Genomic DNA, 14,034 nt, shown 5'->3' with positions numbered 1-14,034 from the left:
AAGTTGTTCCAACCATACTGAAGCATTCCAATAAATGAATCAAGTGTCAGTTTTTAAGCTTAAAATTAAATTCTAATTAGAATAAATGTAAAACACAGTTTTTCCATCACTCTGGTCACACTTCAAGTACTCAATGCTCCGAGTGAGGCCAGCAGGGGCACCAGAAGCCACTCTCAGCTGGCATGTGGGGGTGGCGGCAGGAGGTCTGTCCAGGGGCTGGTGCTCTTAGGGCTGGGGATGGAAGGCTTGGCTGCAGATTAAATTTGTCTAATAGGCTCAGAGGAGCCACTGAAAGCTTTGGAGCTCAATAGTATCGCCATGAAAGCTATTTAGGAGGACAGACGTGGCACCTGCCCGAGTGGAGGCAGTTGGAGCAGGAGCCTGGTGGGGAGCAGGCTGCAGAAATCCAAGTGCTGGCAAGAGCCATGAAAATGAAGGGCCAGGCACTTGCCCAGCAGAGCCTGATGCCCAGAGGGTGCTCAGGAAGGGGTGCTGGACTCCAAATCAAGCCTGAGAAGGTGGAAGAGGAGAGTCTCAGGAGAAGCTATGGGCAGGATGGGTTGGGCAGAAAGGTGCCTTTTAAAATGAGGCACCAGAGGGACAGCAGGCAGAAATTCCCAGGCTGGCTAGGGACTGTGACTACAGTGCTGGAGGTGGCTGGTGTGCTTGAGATGGCTGGACTGGGGAGAGAATGTGCATCTGCCGCCACCCAGGGTTTGGCCTGCGTGGGATAGGTGATGAAAAGAAAACAAACATTTTACTGCATATCTAGTAGACTTTTCCGACCCTAAATTATTTTTAAAATATTCCCTGGGGACTGGCAAGATATAGTCCAGAGGGAGATGGAATTTTCACTTCTTTTTTAAGATTTTATTTGAGAGAGCGCATGAGAGAGCATGAGCAAGGGGGCGGCAGAGGGAGAGGGAGAAGCAGACTCCCTGCTGAGCAAGGAGCCCAATGGTGGGACTCGATCCCAGCACCCTGGAGTCTTGATCTGAGCTGAAGGCAGATGCTTAACTAACAGAGCCATCCCTCTCAGGCACCTCTTCCCTTATTTTATATAACTTTACTCATTATGTAGTAGTATGGTTATTGTGGAAATTTTGAAATGCACTAACAAATAGAAGGAAGGGGACCCTTGCCCCTGCTCCTGTTCCCCCACGAAGTGCTCAGAACCATGAGCATTTAGGGATACGTCCTGTTATGCATCATTACAAAAATTCCTGTTCCATATTTACTCAGTCTTTTGCATTTTTTTCTCCATTTTATGATGAAAAATCTTTTAAAATAACTTTGAAGTGGTTAAATATCATATACCATAAAATTCACGTATTCTAATGGTACAATTCATGATTTTTAGTAAGTTTACCAAGTTGGATAATAACATGGTAAAAATTTTTTTTAATATTTCTAAGCAGCTCCTAATCTAATTCCCCATGCTGGAAAGATAGGCCTGGTTATTTGTTTAATTCCAGTACAGTTAACATACAATATTATATTAGTTTCAGATGTACAATAGTGATTCAACAATTCTGTATTTAGTGCTCATCATGATAATGCACTCTTTTTTTTTTTGTTAAAGACTTATTTGAGAGAGCACAAGCAGAGGAGGGCCAGAGGGAGGAGATAATCTTTTTTATTTTTATTATTATTTTTTATTCGTGAGAGACACAGAAAGAGGGGCAGAGACATAGGCAGAGGCAGAAGCAGGCTTCCTATGGGGAGCCCGATGTGGGACTCCATCCCAGGGCCCCAGGATCACGACCTGAGCCAAAGGCAGATGCTCAACCACTGAGCCACCCAGGTGCCCCGATAAGTGTACTCTTAATCCCCTTCACCCATCTCCCCATTTCCCCTCTGATAACCATCAGTGTGTTCTCTCCAGTTAAGAATCTGGTCTTTTGTCTCTTTTTTCTGTTTTTGTTTCTTAAATTCCATATATGAATGGAATCATTCAGCATTTGTCTTTCTCCGACTTATTTTGCTTAGCACGATACCCTCTAGATCCATCTGTGTTGCAAATGGCAAGATTTCATTCATTTTGATGGCCGAGTGATATTCCAGTGTGTGTGTATGTGTGTGTGTGTGTATCACTTTATCCATTCATTTATGGATAGGCTGCTTCCATATTTTGGCCATTGTAAATAATTCTGCTATAGACATAGAGGTGCATTTATATTTTTTTGAATTAGTGTTTTCATATTTTTTGGGTAAATAGTAGTGGAATTACTGTGTTACATGGTAATTCTACTTTTTTTTTTTTTTGGAAGACTTTATTTATTTACTCATGAGAGACACAGAGGGAGGCAGAGACATAGGCAGAGGGAGAAGCAGGCTCCATGCAGGGAGCCTGAGGCGGGATTCCTTTTTAATTTTTTGAGAAAGGATGGTGAACAATTTTAAACATACAGAATAGTTGAAGAACTGCATGGTGAGCAGCTGTATATCCACACCTAAACTCTAGAGTTACTATTTTGTTATATGTGCCTTTTCCATGATCTTCTTCTATCCCTTCATCTATCATTCAAATTGTGCGTGTATGTTTTAAACAATTCCGTTGTTTTTAATATGAAATTTTTTTTATTGAGGTGCAGCTCATATTACATACAGTTAACCATGGTAAAGCATGCACTTTGGCATTGTGTACTCACAATGTTGTACAAACACCACATTTCATCACCCATAAAAGCACCCTGTACCCATTAACTGATTACTCCCCATTAACCCTACCCTCTTTCCCTGGTAGCCTGATGTGCTTTCTCTCTCTTTGGATTTGCATGTTCTGGATATATCGTGTGAAAGCAATAGTACAGGTTTGTGCCTGCCTTCTTTCACCCAGCAGAGTGTTTCTGAGGTTTATCCAGGCTGGTGCACTTTGTCCTTTTTATGGCTGTTAGTAATTATACAGGTTATACCACAATCTGCTTATTCATTCATCAGTGGATACGTGTTTGGGTTGTTTCCGGCTTCTGGCTATAATGAATACGCCTGCTAGAAACACCCACGTACAGGTTTCTGTGTGGACCTCCGTTTTCATTTCTCTTGCACGAATACCTGGAAGTGGAATTGCTGGGCTCTCTGATGGTTCTATGTTTAACTTTTGGAGGAATTGCTAAACTGTTTCCACAGTGGCTATGCCAATTTGCATTTCCATCTGCAAGGCATGAGGGTTCCTGTTCACCAACACTTATTATTTCAGGCTTTTTGATTAGAGTCCTCCTCGTGGGTATGAAGGAGTATCTCTCACTGTGGCTTTGATTTGTGTTTCGCTAATGATCGATGATGCTTAGCATCCTTTCATGTGCTTATTGGCTATTTGTATATTTTCTTCGGAGAAATGTCTGTACATGTTCTTTGCCCATTTAAAAATTTTTATTTTTATTTAAGATTTTTAAGTGATATCTATACCCAACATGGGGCTGGAACTCATGACCCCAAGACCAAGAGTCACATGCTCCACGGACTGAGCCAGTCAGGTGCCCCACTTGGCTCATTTTTAAGTTGGATTGTTTGTCTTTTCATCAATTCAATCTAAAAGTAGCATTTTTTTTGTTTTGTTTTATATAGTTGGGATCAAACATAGATACTAATTTTATATCTGGCTTTTCTTTTTGCTGAACACATAACATTAGCTTTTTCTTTTTTCTTTTTTTCTTTTCTTTTCTTTTCTTTTTCTTTTTCTTTTTTTCTTTTTTTTTTTTTTCCCTTTTAAAGATTTTATTTATTCATGAGAGACAGAGACACAGAGAGAGAGGCAGAAGCAGGCTCCATGCAGGGAGCCCGATGTGGGACTCGATCCTGGATCCTGGGATCAGACCCTGAGCCAAAGGCAGATGTCAACCACTGAGCCACCCAGGTGTCCCAACATTAGCTTTTTCTAAGTGACTAAAGACTCTTAAAACACGAGAAGGGTGTTTTATGAAATCACAGGTCTGCTCATTTTCACTTCTGCTGTCCTCAGTGGCTCAGGCACTGCCTGAGCAACGGGACGGGAGCACATGGTGGTTAGGGTGGCCACTGCTCAGGCCTGACTGCCTGCTCCCTGCAGAAGTCCCCAGCATGCAGGACGTGCACACCAGCCCCAGGGATCCCTGGATGTCTTTGGGCCCTCAGGGGGCCCCCGCCTCAGGTAAGAAGCTCAATGGAAGCCCCCAACCCAGAGCCCAGGAGATGGAGGTTCAAGGTGGGGCAAGTGGTTTAGGGGGGATGAAGAAGGCAGGTCTGGTGGACACAGAGGCAAGCAGCCGAGTGGATGGCTCATGTGTCTTTTGCTTCGTCTTCTTTCTAGATTCTAGAAACCAGTGGTGGCTCCCCCAGGAGCAGCCCTCGGTCCAGGGGAACCCCAGAGGAGCCCAGGGCCTCTACCTGGCAGGCCCAGCTCCTGCTCTGCCGCAGTCCCCACACCAGAAGCCCCTGCAGTCTGGCTTGGCACCCCAAGACTGCAGACACAGCGCCTATGGGTGCTGTCCTGATGGCCACACCGCATCTCTTGGGCCGCAGTGGCAGGGCTGCCCTGGAGACTCATGTCAGCAGAGCAGGTATGGGCCTCTTCCTCTTTACCAGGTCAAAGAGGAAACGTGGCCGGGGGGGGGGGGGGGGGGGGGGGGGGGGGGGAGGGGGGGGGGGGGGGGGAGGTGGTATCCGATGGGCAGGGCAGCGACTGCAGAGGGGGGTGGGGCTGGGGTTTGCAGTGCTCAGGAATGGGACTCTGGAGGTGTCTCCCAGCTGCCCTCCTTCTGCAGTCTTGGGGACTTGGCTTCCTGTTGCTCATCTTCCTAATGCACAGAGTGGGGGTAAAAATCTGGGCTCTCACTGTAGAAGTTAGCCTGTTGAGGTGTAGTCTGAGGCTCTGGGAAGGCACGTGGGATGTAATTCTAGCTTTTAGATCCAAACCAATCTGTCAGTCTCTCTGGGGCTGGGGTGCTGAGAGCCCAGACTTTGGAGCCAGCAGCCAGGGGGTGATTCCCAGCTCAGCCACTTACCAGCTGTGTGCTGGGGGATCAGGGCAAGTTACTTCTCTGATCTTGGCTTTTTCTGCTGAGATTTGGGAACCATGACAGCCCCTGGCTGTGGTTGCTGTGAGGATGGAGCAGTCCCATGGTGCCTGGCACAGGGAAGGTGTTCCGATATGTTCCTCCTTCACCTTCCTTCCCATCTCCTGGTTGATGGAGTTGAAGCACGCAGTGGGTTCCATTGACACCTCTTCTGTCCCATCTCCCGTCTCCTGTGATTTTGCAAAACCTTCCTGGGGACTTGGTGTTTGGGCAGGCTCAGTGAACTTCCTCCTGGGGCTTATGGTGGAAGGGGTGAGTTGAGGACCTCATATGGGGGTATGGCTCTGCTTACTGTGTTACTGCTGTTTCTCTGGCAGCCATCGGGTGGTTGGTGGGTGCGGCAGAGACTCGGTGTGCAAAATAGTATGCCCCGTGTGCAGGGACACGCTGTCTCCCGCTTGGATCCTCAGTTGCTCAGCCCCCCAGCACAGGGAACCTCAGAGCCCAGGTCCTGGGATGCTGGAAGCTCAGGGGCCCTGGAAAGGTGGGGATCAGGGCTGGGTGGTGAGGAGACAGCTATGTGATGCCTGTCTAGGTACGGGTGCTGCCCTGATGGGGTGTCTGCGGCTGAGGGGCCCCATCAAGCTGGCTGTGCAGGGTCTTACAGCAGTGACAACACCAGGAGAAGGCCGGGGTCAAGAGCAGTGGCTTCCACAGTAAGTGTCTGGTTCACATGAGGGACAGAAATCCAGCCCCCGAGCCTGCTCAATGCCACTGTGACCCAGGCTCTCTGCAAGTTGGCCTTGGAGAAAGGAAGTCCCTGAAGCCTACAGGCCCACAGGGCTTCTGAGATGGGCCTGGGCTGGTGTGTGGGGGTGTATGTGTGCAGGGGCTTCATCTGACCTTTCCCTGGGGCGGGGGTTCTGTATCATGGGCTCCTAGTTCAGTTCCTCCCTCTTCCTGTCCTCCTCCCCCAAGCCACCTAGAGTCCCTGCCAAGAGCCAACTTCCCAACTCTGGGCTTCCTCCCCAGGCCCCCAAGGCCCACCAGGCCCAGGCTCAGCAGAATGAGCCCAGTGAGTGTCGGGGCTCCCAGTTTGGCTGTTGCTATGATAATGTGGCCTCTGCTGCTGGCCCTCTTGGGGAAGGCTGTGTGGGCCAGCCCAACTATGGTGAGTAGGTACCCCTACATCCTTCCTGGTGAGGAGGCTGTGGTCCCACTTTGTCCCCATACCCCCACAGAGCCCCACCTGGAGCTTCCTACTAGCTCAGTGTTTCATCCATTTCTTCAACAAATACTTACTGATCACTTACTAGGCGCTAGGTCAGAGAACAGCACCATGTTGTTCTTGTTTCCAAGAGTCTGTACTTGAGACTGCCTGACTGCTTGTGGGACTTGGGGAGAATTGTAGGCAGGGCCTCCCCAGAGAAGGAAGGCACATTGTCCTGCCTCCCCCCACAGGGGGGTTGTCAGCCCCTTTCAGAGGCAGAGATGGAAGGGTGGTCTGTGCAAGGATGGACAGGGGTGTCCGTACCATGCCTGGGATGAGTCCTGGAGGGAGGTCATTGAGGCTGGAGCATGGACTGCATGGGTGGCACTGTCGGGGACTGAAAAGGCAGAGGGGCTGGTGGTCAGGGTCTGCAGGAGGCTGGGTCCCTGGACGGGCTTTAAGCAGGGGCCAGCTGCCATCACATCTGAACACAGAGAGATAGAGCAGGCTGTGCTGGGAGGAGGACTGTTGGAACAGGCAGGCTGGGGGCGGCTGGAGGTGGTTTGAGGCTGGCGAAGGGCCACTGGGCATCTTCACAGGTGTCCCTGGGAGCTCAGGGCTGGGTTCTTATCATGAGCTAAGCATATCAAGGCCAAGCCCTTGGGCTGCTTCATGAGTGCTCTCTAGGGACCTGGGTCAGGCATGGGAGGGGTATAAGGGGGCCAGTCTGGTTGCTCATGGCCCTGATCTTCTGGGGGGCTCTAGTTCTGTGGGTGGAGGTGGATGGGCTGATTCGGAGGCTGCTATGGTCCCAGGCCAGGTCTGGGCAGTGAGCAGACTCTGCCCCCAGGGCCAGGTCAGGAGCCTGGGCAGGGAAGTCGATGTGCTCTGCGAACTGGGAAGGGTCTGGCTTCTAAGTCCCAGGCTGAGGGGCTGGCGGGCCCTTGCTGGCATGGCTCTGCCGGGCCACGTCCACAGCTTGTTGATGTGCACCCTCCCTGTCCCCTCAGCCTACCCTGTGCGGTGCCTGCTGCCCAGCGCCCACGGCTCCTGCTCGGACTGGGCTGCCCGCTGGTACTTCGTCCCCTCTGTGGGCCAGTGTAACCGCTTCTGGTACGGCGGGTGCCACGGCAACGGCAATAACTTTGCCTCTGAGGAGGAGTGCGTGAGCAGCTGCCGGGGGCCTCCGCGTGGGCCCCGCAGACCGGAGCCCGGGGCCTCTGGCCAGAGCACCCACGGAGCCGGTGGCGGCAGTGGGCCTGGAGGCCGGCAAGAGGGCAGCTGGCACAGGACAGGGGCCGCGGTCCAGACGAAGCCCTTGCCGCCTTCTGGTGGCCTCTGGTGGCGCAACCAAGAGCCTGGGCCAAGGGAGGAGTCCCACAGCCAGGCCTTCGGAGAACGGCCCTGGGGCGGGGAGCTTGGGCCCAGCGCCCCTGGACTGGGCGGAGATGCCGGGCGACCAGCCCCGCCCTCCCACAGCTCTTCCTACAGGTGAGGCCTACCTTCCCCGCGTCTGGGGTGGGGACCTCAGGCCAGCCGCTGGGCCTGTTGGAGCACCCCCCCCCCCCCCACCACGCAGGCCCTCCCTCTCCATCCCCAACCTCAGGTCCTCAGCTGGTCCTGCCCGGAGGGCCTCATTTCTGTCCTTGCACACGTGGGGAAGTTGGCTTTGGCGATGGGAGACTTGTCAGTAGATGGTGGTGCCATCTGGGTCAGACCTTGCCAGGTCCCCCCGAGGGCCTGTCTGCTTGGAAAAGCTTGCAGGTGTCAAGTCCTCCGACTTTGTCAAGCCTGTTTCTTGGCCTGTGAAATGGTGATATTCTTAGATTTACTGTGGGGTCCACAGTCTTGGGACTGTGTCATATTAATGAGAACTTCAGGGAGGGTAAAAACAAAATAAATAAAACTTCAAATTCCAAAGGGGTCAAGCACATGGTCTAGCTCCCCAAGTGAGCACGGTGTGAGCCATCACTCCCAGCCTCTCTGTGCCCTGGGCTTTGCGTCTATCCTGCTGCTGTCGCAGGACCAGGTTGAGGTAGCGACGTCCGAGGGCATGGTGGGGAGGATGGAGAGGGTGGATTCCTGAGGCCGTGGGCTTCTGGAGCGTGGCCTCCCAGGGGACCCTCTGACCCTGAAAGTACCTGAGACAGGATGGGCACCAAGCCGTCTGTGGCTGGCACTGATAAAGGGGTAGTCCCTTGTCCTGGCTGGCGTCCCAATAGTGCACATCCTCACCCCCCCCACTTCCCAGGATCAGCTTGGCAGGTCTGGAGCCGTTGCTGGTGCAGGCAGCCCTGGGGCAGTTGGTGCAGCTCTTCTGCCAAGGTGGCACCTCCCTGGATCCCCATGCCAGGTGGCAGAAAGACGGGCAGCCCATCTCCTCTGACAGGTATGTGTGTGGCAGCCTACCCTCCAGTGGCAGCCCCGGGGGTCTCCGCTGGGACAAGAGGGCAGGGCTACAGTCCCCTCTGGTGGGAGCCCTGGGGCCTGAGGCGGGCTGGGCTTACTGTCCTCAGGAGCCCAGAGCTCAGGCCTGTCACCTCCTCACTCAGGCACAAGCTGCAGCCTGATGGCTCCCTGATCATCAGTCCCCTGTGGGCAGAGGACGCTGGCACCTATAGCTGTGGCAGCAGCAGGCCAGACCGTGTCTCTCAGAAGATCCAGCTTCGTGTCACAGGTCTCTGCCCCCACCCCGCCCCCAGTGGCTGGGAGGGCCTGAGCAGGGTGCTCCCACACTGGAGGGGCCCTTCCTGGTGGCAGGCACTGTGTGCTCCAGTTGGGCTGAGGTGGAGGTCTTGCCCCTTGTGGCACTCATTTTTTCTACCCACCCCTGGCCAGCCTCATGGCCCACCCTTCCTTCCACCCCATTGTCCCCACAGCTCACCCCTTCTCCTGGCCTCACGACAGGGGGTGATGTGGCCGTGTTGTCTGAGGCTGAGCCAAGGCACTTCCCTCAGACCAGGGACCCAGTCCAGGGCCACAGTCCTCGGGACCCCAGCCTTGTGGGGGACATGGGGGGCCTAGGGGCCATCTCTTCCTTGCAGCCTCGGCCCATGACCAGGTAACAGCATGACTGCTTGTTCTCAGCCTACCCTATCTGGAGGGGGTCTCGGTGGTGAAAGGGAGGGAGGGAGGGTGGGTGGGTCACAGGGTTCTGCCCAGCGAGGACAAGAGAAACATGGCTCCCTGAGCGTGGCCTCTTAGGAGGAAGGGGAAACTTCTTCCCCTCCCCAAATAGTTGAGGATGGTCAGGAGCTGAGGGGAAGGAAGCACACAGGAGCCAGAGGGCCTGAGGTGGCCTTAAACGATTCATAGAGGGGCTGCAGAGGGCTGCAGGGCCCAAGTCAAGGACCTAGGAGCAGATGTACGGGGCAGGGAGGTGACAGTCAAGATTCTGGGGCCATGGAGGCAGGCGGTGAGGAAGGTGAGAAAGCGGGAGGTGGCTTTTAGATTGGCTTTTAGTTATTGGTGGTCCTGACCAGAACAAAGCAGCTCTTCCAGGAAGCTGAATCTGGCTGCAGGAGAGAAGGGAGCCATGGGCTTGGGCAGAGGGCCCCCCTCATGGCTGTGGGGTGCTTGTCCTGCAGGCTGCTTCTGGACAAGAACCAACCTGGGGTGGTGGACGCCCAACCAGGCCAGCGGATCCAGTTGACCTGCCGTGCTGAGGGCTTCCCACCCCCAGCCATTGAGTGGCAGCGAGATGGGCAGCCCCTCTCTTCCCCCAGGTTTGTGTGCAGCTCATCTCTTACCCCTCCTGTCCCACCTCCAGCCCCTCACCCTGTGCAGGCCTTGGGGGGAGGAGCTGCCAGGCACCACCTCTGGTCAGTCCTGAGCAGGATTCCAGTGGCTCTTGAGATGCTTCTGCTGGGCATAGTGCTCCTTGGGCGACCAGTGTTTGGGTCTCTGAGTCTTTCCAGAGTGGTTAGTGGGGACAGAAGTAATGGGCCAGCTAGGAATAGGTGATGGCTGAGGGATGAAAGGGAGGCAGATCCATTTCTGGCTGTAATCATAACAACATTTATTGTACCTGTTATGAATATGAGGCTTGTTCTCCATCTGCAGAAGAGCCATGTTGAGGTAGATGCTTTTTTATCCCCATTTTACACACAGGAGCTTAACACCACACAGCACCTAAGTGGCAGAACCATGATTTGAACCTCCTGAATGAGTGTAGCAAGAACTAGAAACCCAGACCAGAATTATTTTGTATCTGGAAACTTGAAATGATTTTTTTTTATTGCCAGGCTTAAAAGTCAGGCATCTCCAAGTAAACGAGAGTGTTGGCAGCTGGAAGACCTCAGGGCCTAAGGTTAGACGGCCCTTTGCTCAGACCCCATTGAACAGGGGTCTCCCCAAGGAAAGGAAGACCCTGCCAGCCCCCCCCCCCCGCCTTGGGATGGAGCCACCTGACTGTCCTTTGTTCCTAGACATGAGCTACAGCCTGATGGCTCTTTGGTCATCAGCCACGTGGCTGCGGAGGATGCTGGCTTCTATGCCTGTGTTGCTTTCAGTGGGCAGAACCGAGCCCAGAGATGGGTCCAGCTCAGAGTTCTGGGTAAGGTGGCAGCCTTGAGCAGAAGGCTTAGTGGGGCTCATGGCCTCGGAGGTCAGATGGCCCAGGCAGGGCAGGGTTGGCGAGTGGCTGATGGTGCTTCCTCCTTGGGCCTAGGGGAGCTGACCATCACAGAGCTGCCTTCTACTATGATGGTGCCAGAGGGTGACACGGCCAGGCTGCTGTGTGTGGTGACAGGAGAAAGTGTAAACATCAGATGGTCCAGGTAAGGTGCTCTCCACACAGGTCTGGCCTTCAGACCCTTCCACCTGAGGCTGTACAGGCCAGAGAGGTGGCCCGCCTTTCTGCAGGGATATTGCAGCTCCCATCCTTCACTCTTCAGCCCCTGCCTCCAGGGGAAGAGGCTCCAGCACCCCCTTCCCTATACCACGAGGCCCCATAGGACTGCTCTCTGTTGGTTGGGCTACGCCAGTTTCTCAACAGCACTATTGACATTTCAGACTGGATAATTTTGGTTGTTGGGGCTGTCCTGTGTGTTATAGGATGTTTAGCGGCATCCAGATCATCTACACACTAGATGCCAGTAGGACTCCCTCCCAAGTCATGACAATTGACAATATATTGAGACGCTTTTTAATGTGCCCTGGGTGGTACAATCTCCTCCTGGGGTTGAGAACTACTGGGCTATACTCAGCTTTGGGGACTTCAGTGGTCTTTTATCCCAGATCAGTTGCTCTTTTATTAATTCATTCTTTCAGCATTTTTTTTGCCTCCTTCCTCCTTGCCATGTGTCAGGAATAGCCTAGGCTCTGGGGATCTTGGTGTGATCTGAGCCGCCCAGATACTCCCAGGCAGGAGATAGCCCAGTGTCCCCTGCGTTCAGTGCTATCTGTGCAAAAACTGAGGCTGCCTCCTATCTGGGACAATCAAGGAAGGGGTGGCCATATATGAAGGCAGAGGAGGGGAAGGATGTTCTTGACCAAGTCTCAAAGGTGAGTATTGGAGATGTTAGGGAAAGGGCCTGTGCTCACAGGAGGGAGGTGGTGGGGCTGTGACACCAGGGGAGGGCAGCCAGAAGTCTCTGTAGGCTTCTCAGCAGCTGCGCTCCATGCATCCCTGATCAGGTCTGACTTCTGATGATTCTAGCAGGCCTGTATCTTTAACTTTGCCTCTCCTTGATCTTCCCAGTGGCAGATGTGCCCAGAACTCCCCTTGTCAAAGCAAAACATAGAAGACACCCTCCTCTGACCCTGCATGGCCCTGCAAACTCTGGCCTCACATGGCATCTCCCCCTCACGGCTGTTCATAGTGGTTGTCTCCACCTGTCCACCTCCCTACTCACAGCTCAGCCCTAGCACAGGGGTGCACATCCACCCCACTCCTGGGATACTGCCTGGCTCCTAAATCCTCTGGACCTATCTCAGTCCCCATACAAACTGCAGTGTTCTTCCGCTGACCACTTGCATCTCCTGACATGCTCCCTCAGCTCCAGGAAACTATGGCCTTTGATGTTCTTCCTCTTTCTCTGTCTGCTTCTGTTTTCCTGGCTGGCTCATCATCTCACACCAAACCCTCAGAGGCTGGTGCACCTCAGAGTCTGTCTTTGGTCCTTGGCTAGTCTAACTTCGCCTTGGGTAACCTCGTTGGCATGCGATTTCCAGAACCATCCAGTGCTGCTACATTATCTGGGTCTAGACCTCAAATCCAACGCCTCCTGGTATCTCATGGGCACCCAAGACGCAAAATGGTGTTAAAAGAACATTCACCATTTGGCCATCTTCCTGTTCTGGATTTCTGCATGGTGGAGGGGCACCACTATTACCCAGTAACCCAAGTGAGGAACCTCTGTCGTCCTTTATTTCTTCTCCTCCCGCCTTGCACACCTGACCCTCATCCATGTGTGCCCTTCTGCGGGAGTCGCTCTCCTGCCTTCTGCTTTCAGGCTGTCCTCGCCCATCAGTGAACCTTTCCAAGGGCACATTCTTTGTCCTGCTTAGCTCACACCCCTCTGTTCACTCCAGGGTCCAGGCCGAACTCCTGTCTAGGCTGTGTCCACTTCCCTCCCTGCTCTCACCATGGCCTACTGTTGAGCTCGCAAGTCCCTTTGTTCTCCCTTTCACCAGCGAACCGCTCCTCCTTGTCCTCAAGTCAGGTGTCAGCTAGGTCTTCCTCAGGGAAAGCGCTCATCAACATCCTCAATACCCTCAATACCATACCCCACCCCAGTGCCCTCAAGGCAGGGAGCCCTTATGTCCTTCACCTAAGCAGAGAGCCTGGCTTCTCGTGGTTGCTTAAAAGATCTTTGTTGATGGAAGGCAAGAGCAGGGTTCCTTTGTGGATAAGAGGCAAATTCACAATAACTTAGGTCAGTGTGCTTAGTTGGGGTGAGTTATTACTTACTTCTGAGTTATTTTGCTCTGATAATGTTTTTTTTTTTTTTGGCATCCTGACCCATATCTTTGAGGTGAGGGTCATCTGTTTGCCCACAGTGGTGACCTCCTCCTTTGGTCTCCTGGGCCTCTGAAGATCAGAGGCCTTGGATGGTTCTTCCAGCATCCTCTCCCCTCCAGGAACGGGCTGCCAGTGAGGGCTGATGGGCATCGTGTTCACCAGTCCCCAGATGGCACACTGCTGATCCATAACCTGCGGGCCGGAGACGAGGGTTCCTACACATGTAGTGCCTACCGTGGAAGCCAGGCTGTCAGCCGCAGCACTGAGGTGAAGGTGGTCCCGCCGGGTAAGAGGCCCACTCCAGGGACTTGGCTTGTTTCTCAGAGCTGGGTTTTTGCTGCGCTGGACAGGGGAGCGCAGGGTCTGTGGTTCAAGGGACTCCAGTCTGAGTCCTGAATCACTCTGCCTATTCCTGGTAGTGTCACCTGTGGCAAGGGGCTCAACCTTCCTGAGCCTCTCTCTGCTTGCACGTGCAGCTGGCTACTCCACCACCTTAGAGGGCTGTGGTGAGGGTGAAGGAGATAGTGCCGATGGGCATCTGGTAACAGCTTGATAGGTGATGTCAAATTCCATTTAGGCTTACTGATTTTGAGAAATAGGATGGACTGGAATTTCAGTATAATACTTAAGGCAGGACCATTAAATTTGTCCATTCTAACCAGGGTGGCAAAATATGGTCCTATGATTGAAAAGTGTCTTTATGGCCCCTTTGACCATATAAACCCAGAAAGGAAAGAGTAGGGATTAGTATTACCAGCTTACAAATGGGACAGAATCCAGAAACCTTCCGTGATGTTTCCACAAGTCACAGCAAATTAGGTGCTAAGCTGGGTCTAGACCCTACTCCTCATATTTAATATTCTTTT

General features: G+C 53.0%; 1 protein-coding gene across 8 annotated transcripts in view; it reads left to right on the top strand.

The window, feature by feature from the left end:
- Nucleotides 1-14,034, top strand: part of PAPLN (papilin, proteoglycan like sulfated glycoprotein) — a 34,398-nt gene that overhangs the window by 14,879 nt on the left and 5,485 nt on the right. For 2 of the 8 annotated variants that reach the window (XM_041758449.1, XM_041758450.1), the window contains 12 exons: nucleotides 3,962-4,129; nucleotides 4,289-4,538; nucleotides 5,590-5,710; nucleotides 6,027-6,165; nucleotides 7,215-7,695; nucleotides 8,456-8,593; nucleotides 8,757-8,881; nucleotides 9,043-9,265; nucleotides 9,792-9,929; nucleotides 10,632-10,759; nucleotides 10,874-10,982; nucleotides 13,288-13,454. In XM_041758449.1, the coding sequence (XP_041614383.1) occupies nucleotides 3,962-4,129; nucleotides 4,289-4,538; nucleotides 5,590-5,710; nucleotides 6,027-6,165; nucleotides 7,215-7,695; nucleotides 8,456-8,593; nucleotides 8,757-8,881; nucleotides 9,043-9,265; nucleotides 9,792-9,929; nucleotides 10,632-10,759; nucleotides 10,874-10,982; nucleotides 13,288-13,454 (2,187 nt within the window). Of the gene's footprint in view, nucleotides 1-3,961; nucleotides 4,130-4,288; nucleotides 4,539-5,589; nucleotides 5,711-6,026; nucleotides 6,166-7,214; nucleotides 7,696-8,455; nucleotides 8,594-8,756; nucleotides 8,882-9,042; nucleotides 9,266-9,791; nucleotides 9,930-10,448; nucleotides 10,514-10,631; nucleotides 10,760-10,873; nucleotides 10,983-13,287; nucleotides 13,455-14,034 lie in introns of those variants that run through there. The other 6 variants (XM_041758452.1, XM_041758453.1, XM_041758451.1 and 3 more) reach the window with 5 other exon arrangements.

This window comes from Vulpes lagopus, chromosome 6, assembly GCF_018345385.1.
Source record: "Vulpes lagopus strain Blue_001 chromosome 6, ASM1834538v1, whole genome shotgun sequence".
NCBI lineage: Eukaryota > Metazoa > Chordata > Mammalia > Carnivora > Canidae > Vulpes > Vulpes lagopus.
This window is presented reverse-complemented; position numbering and strand designations above follow the sequence as displayed.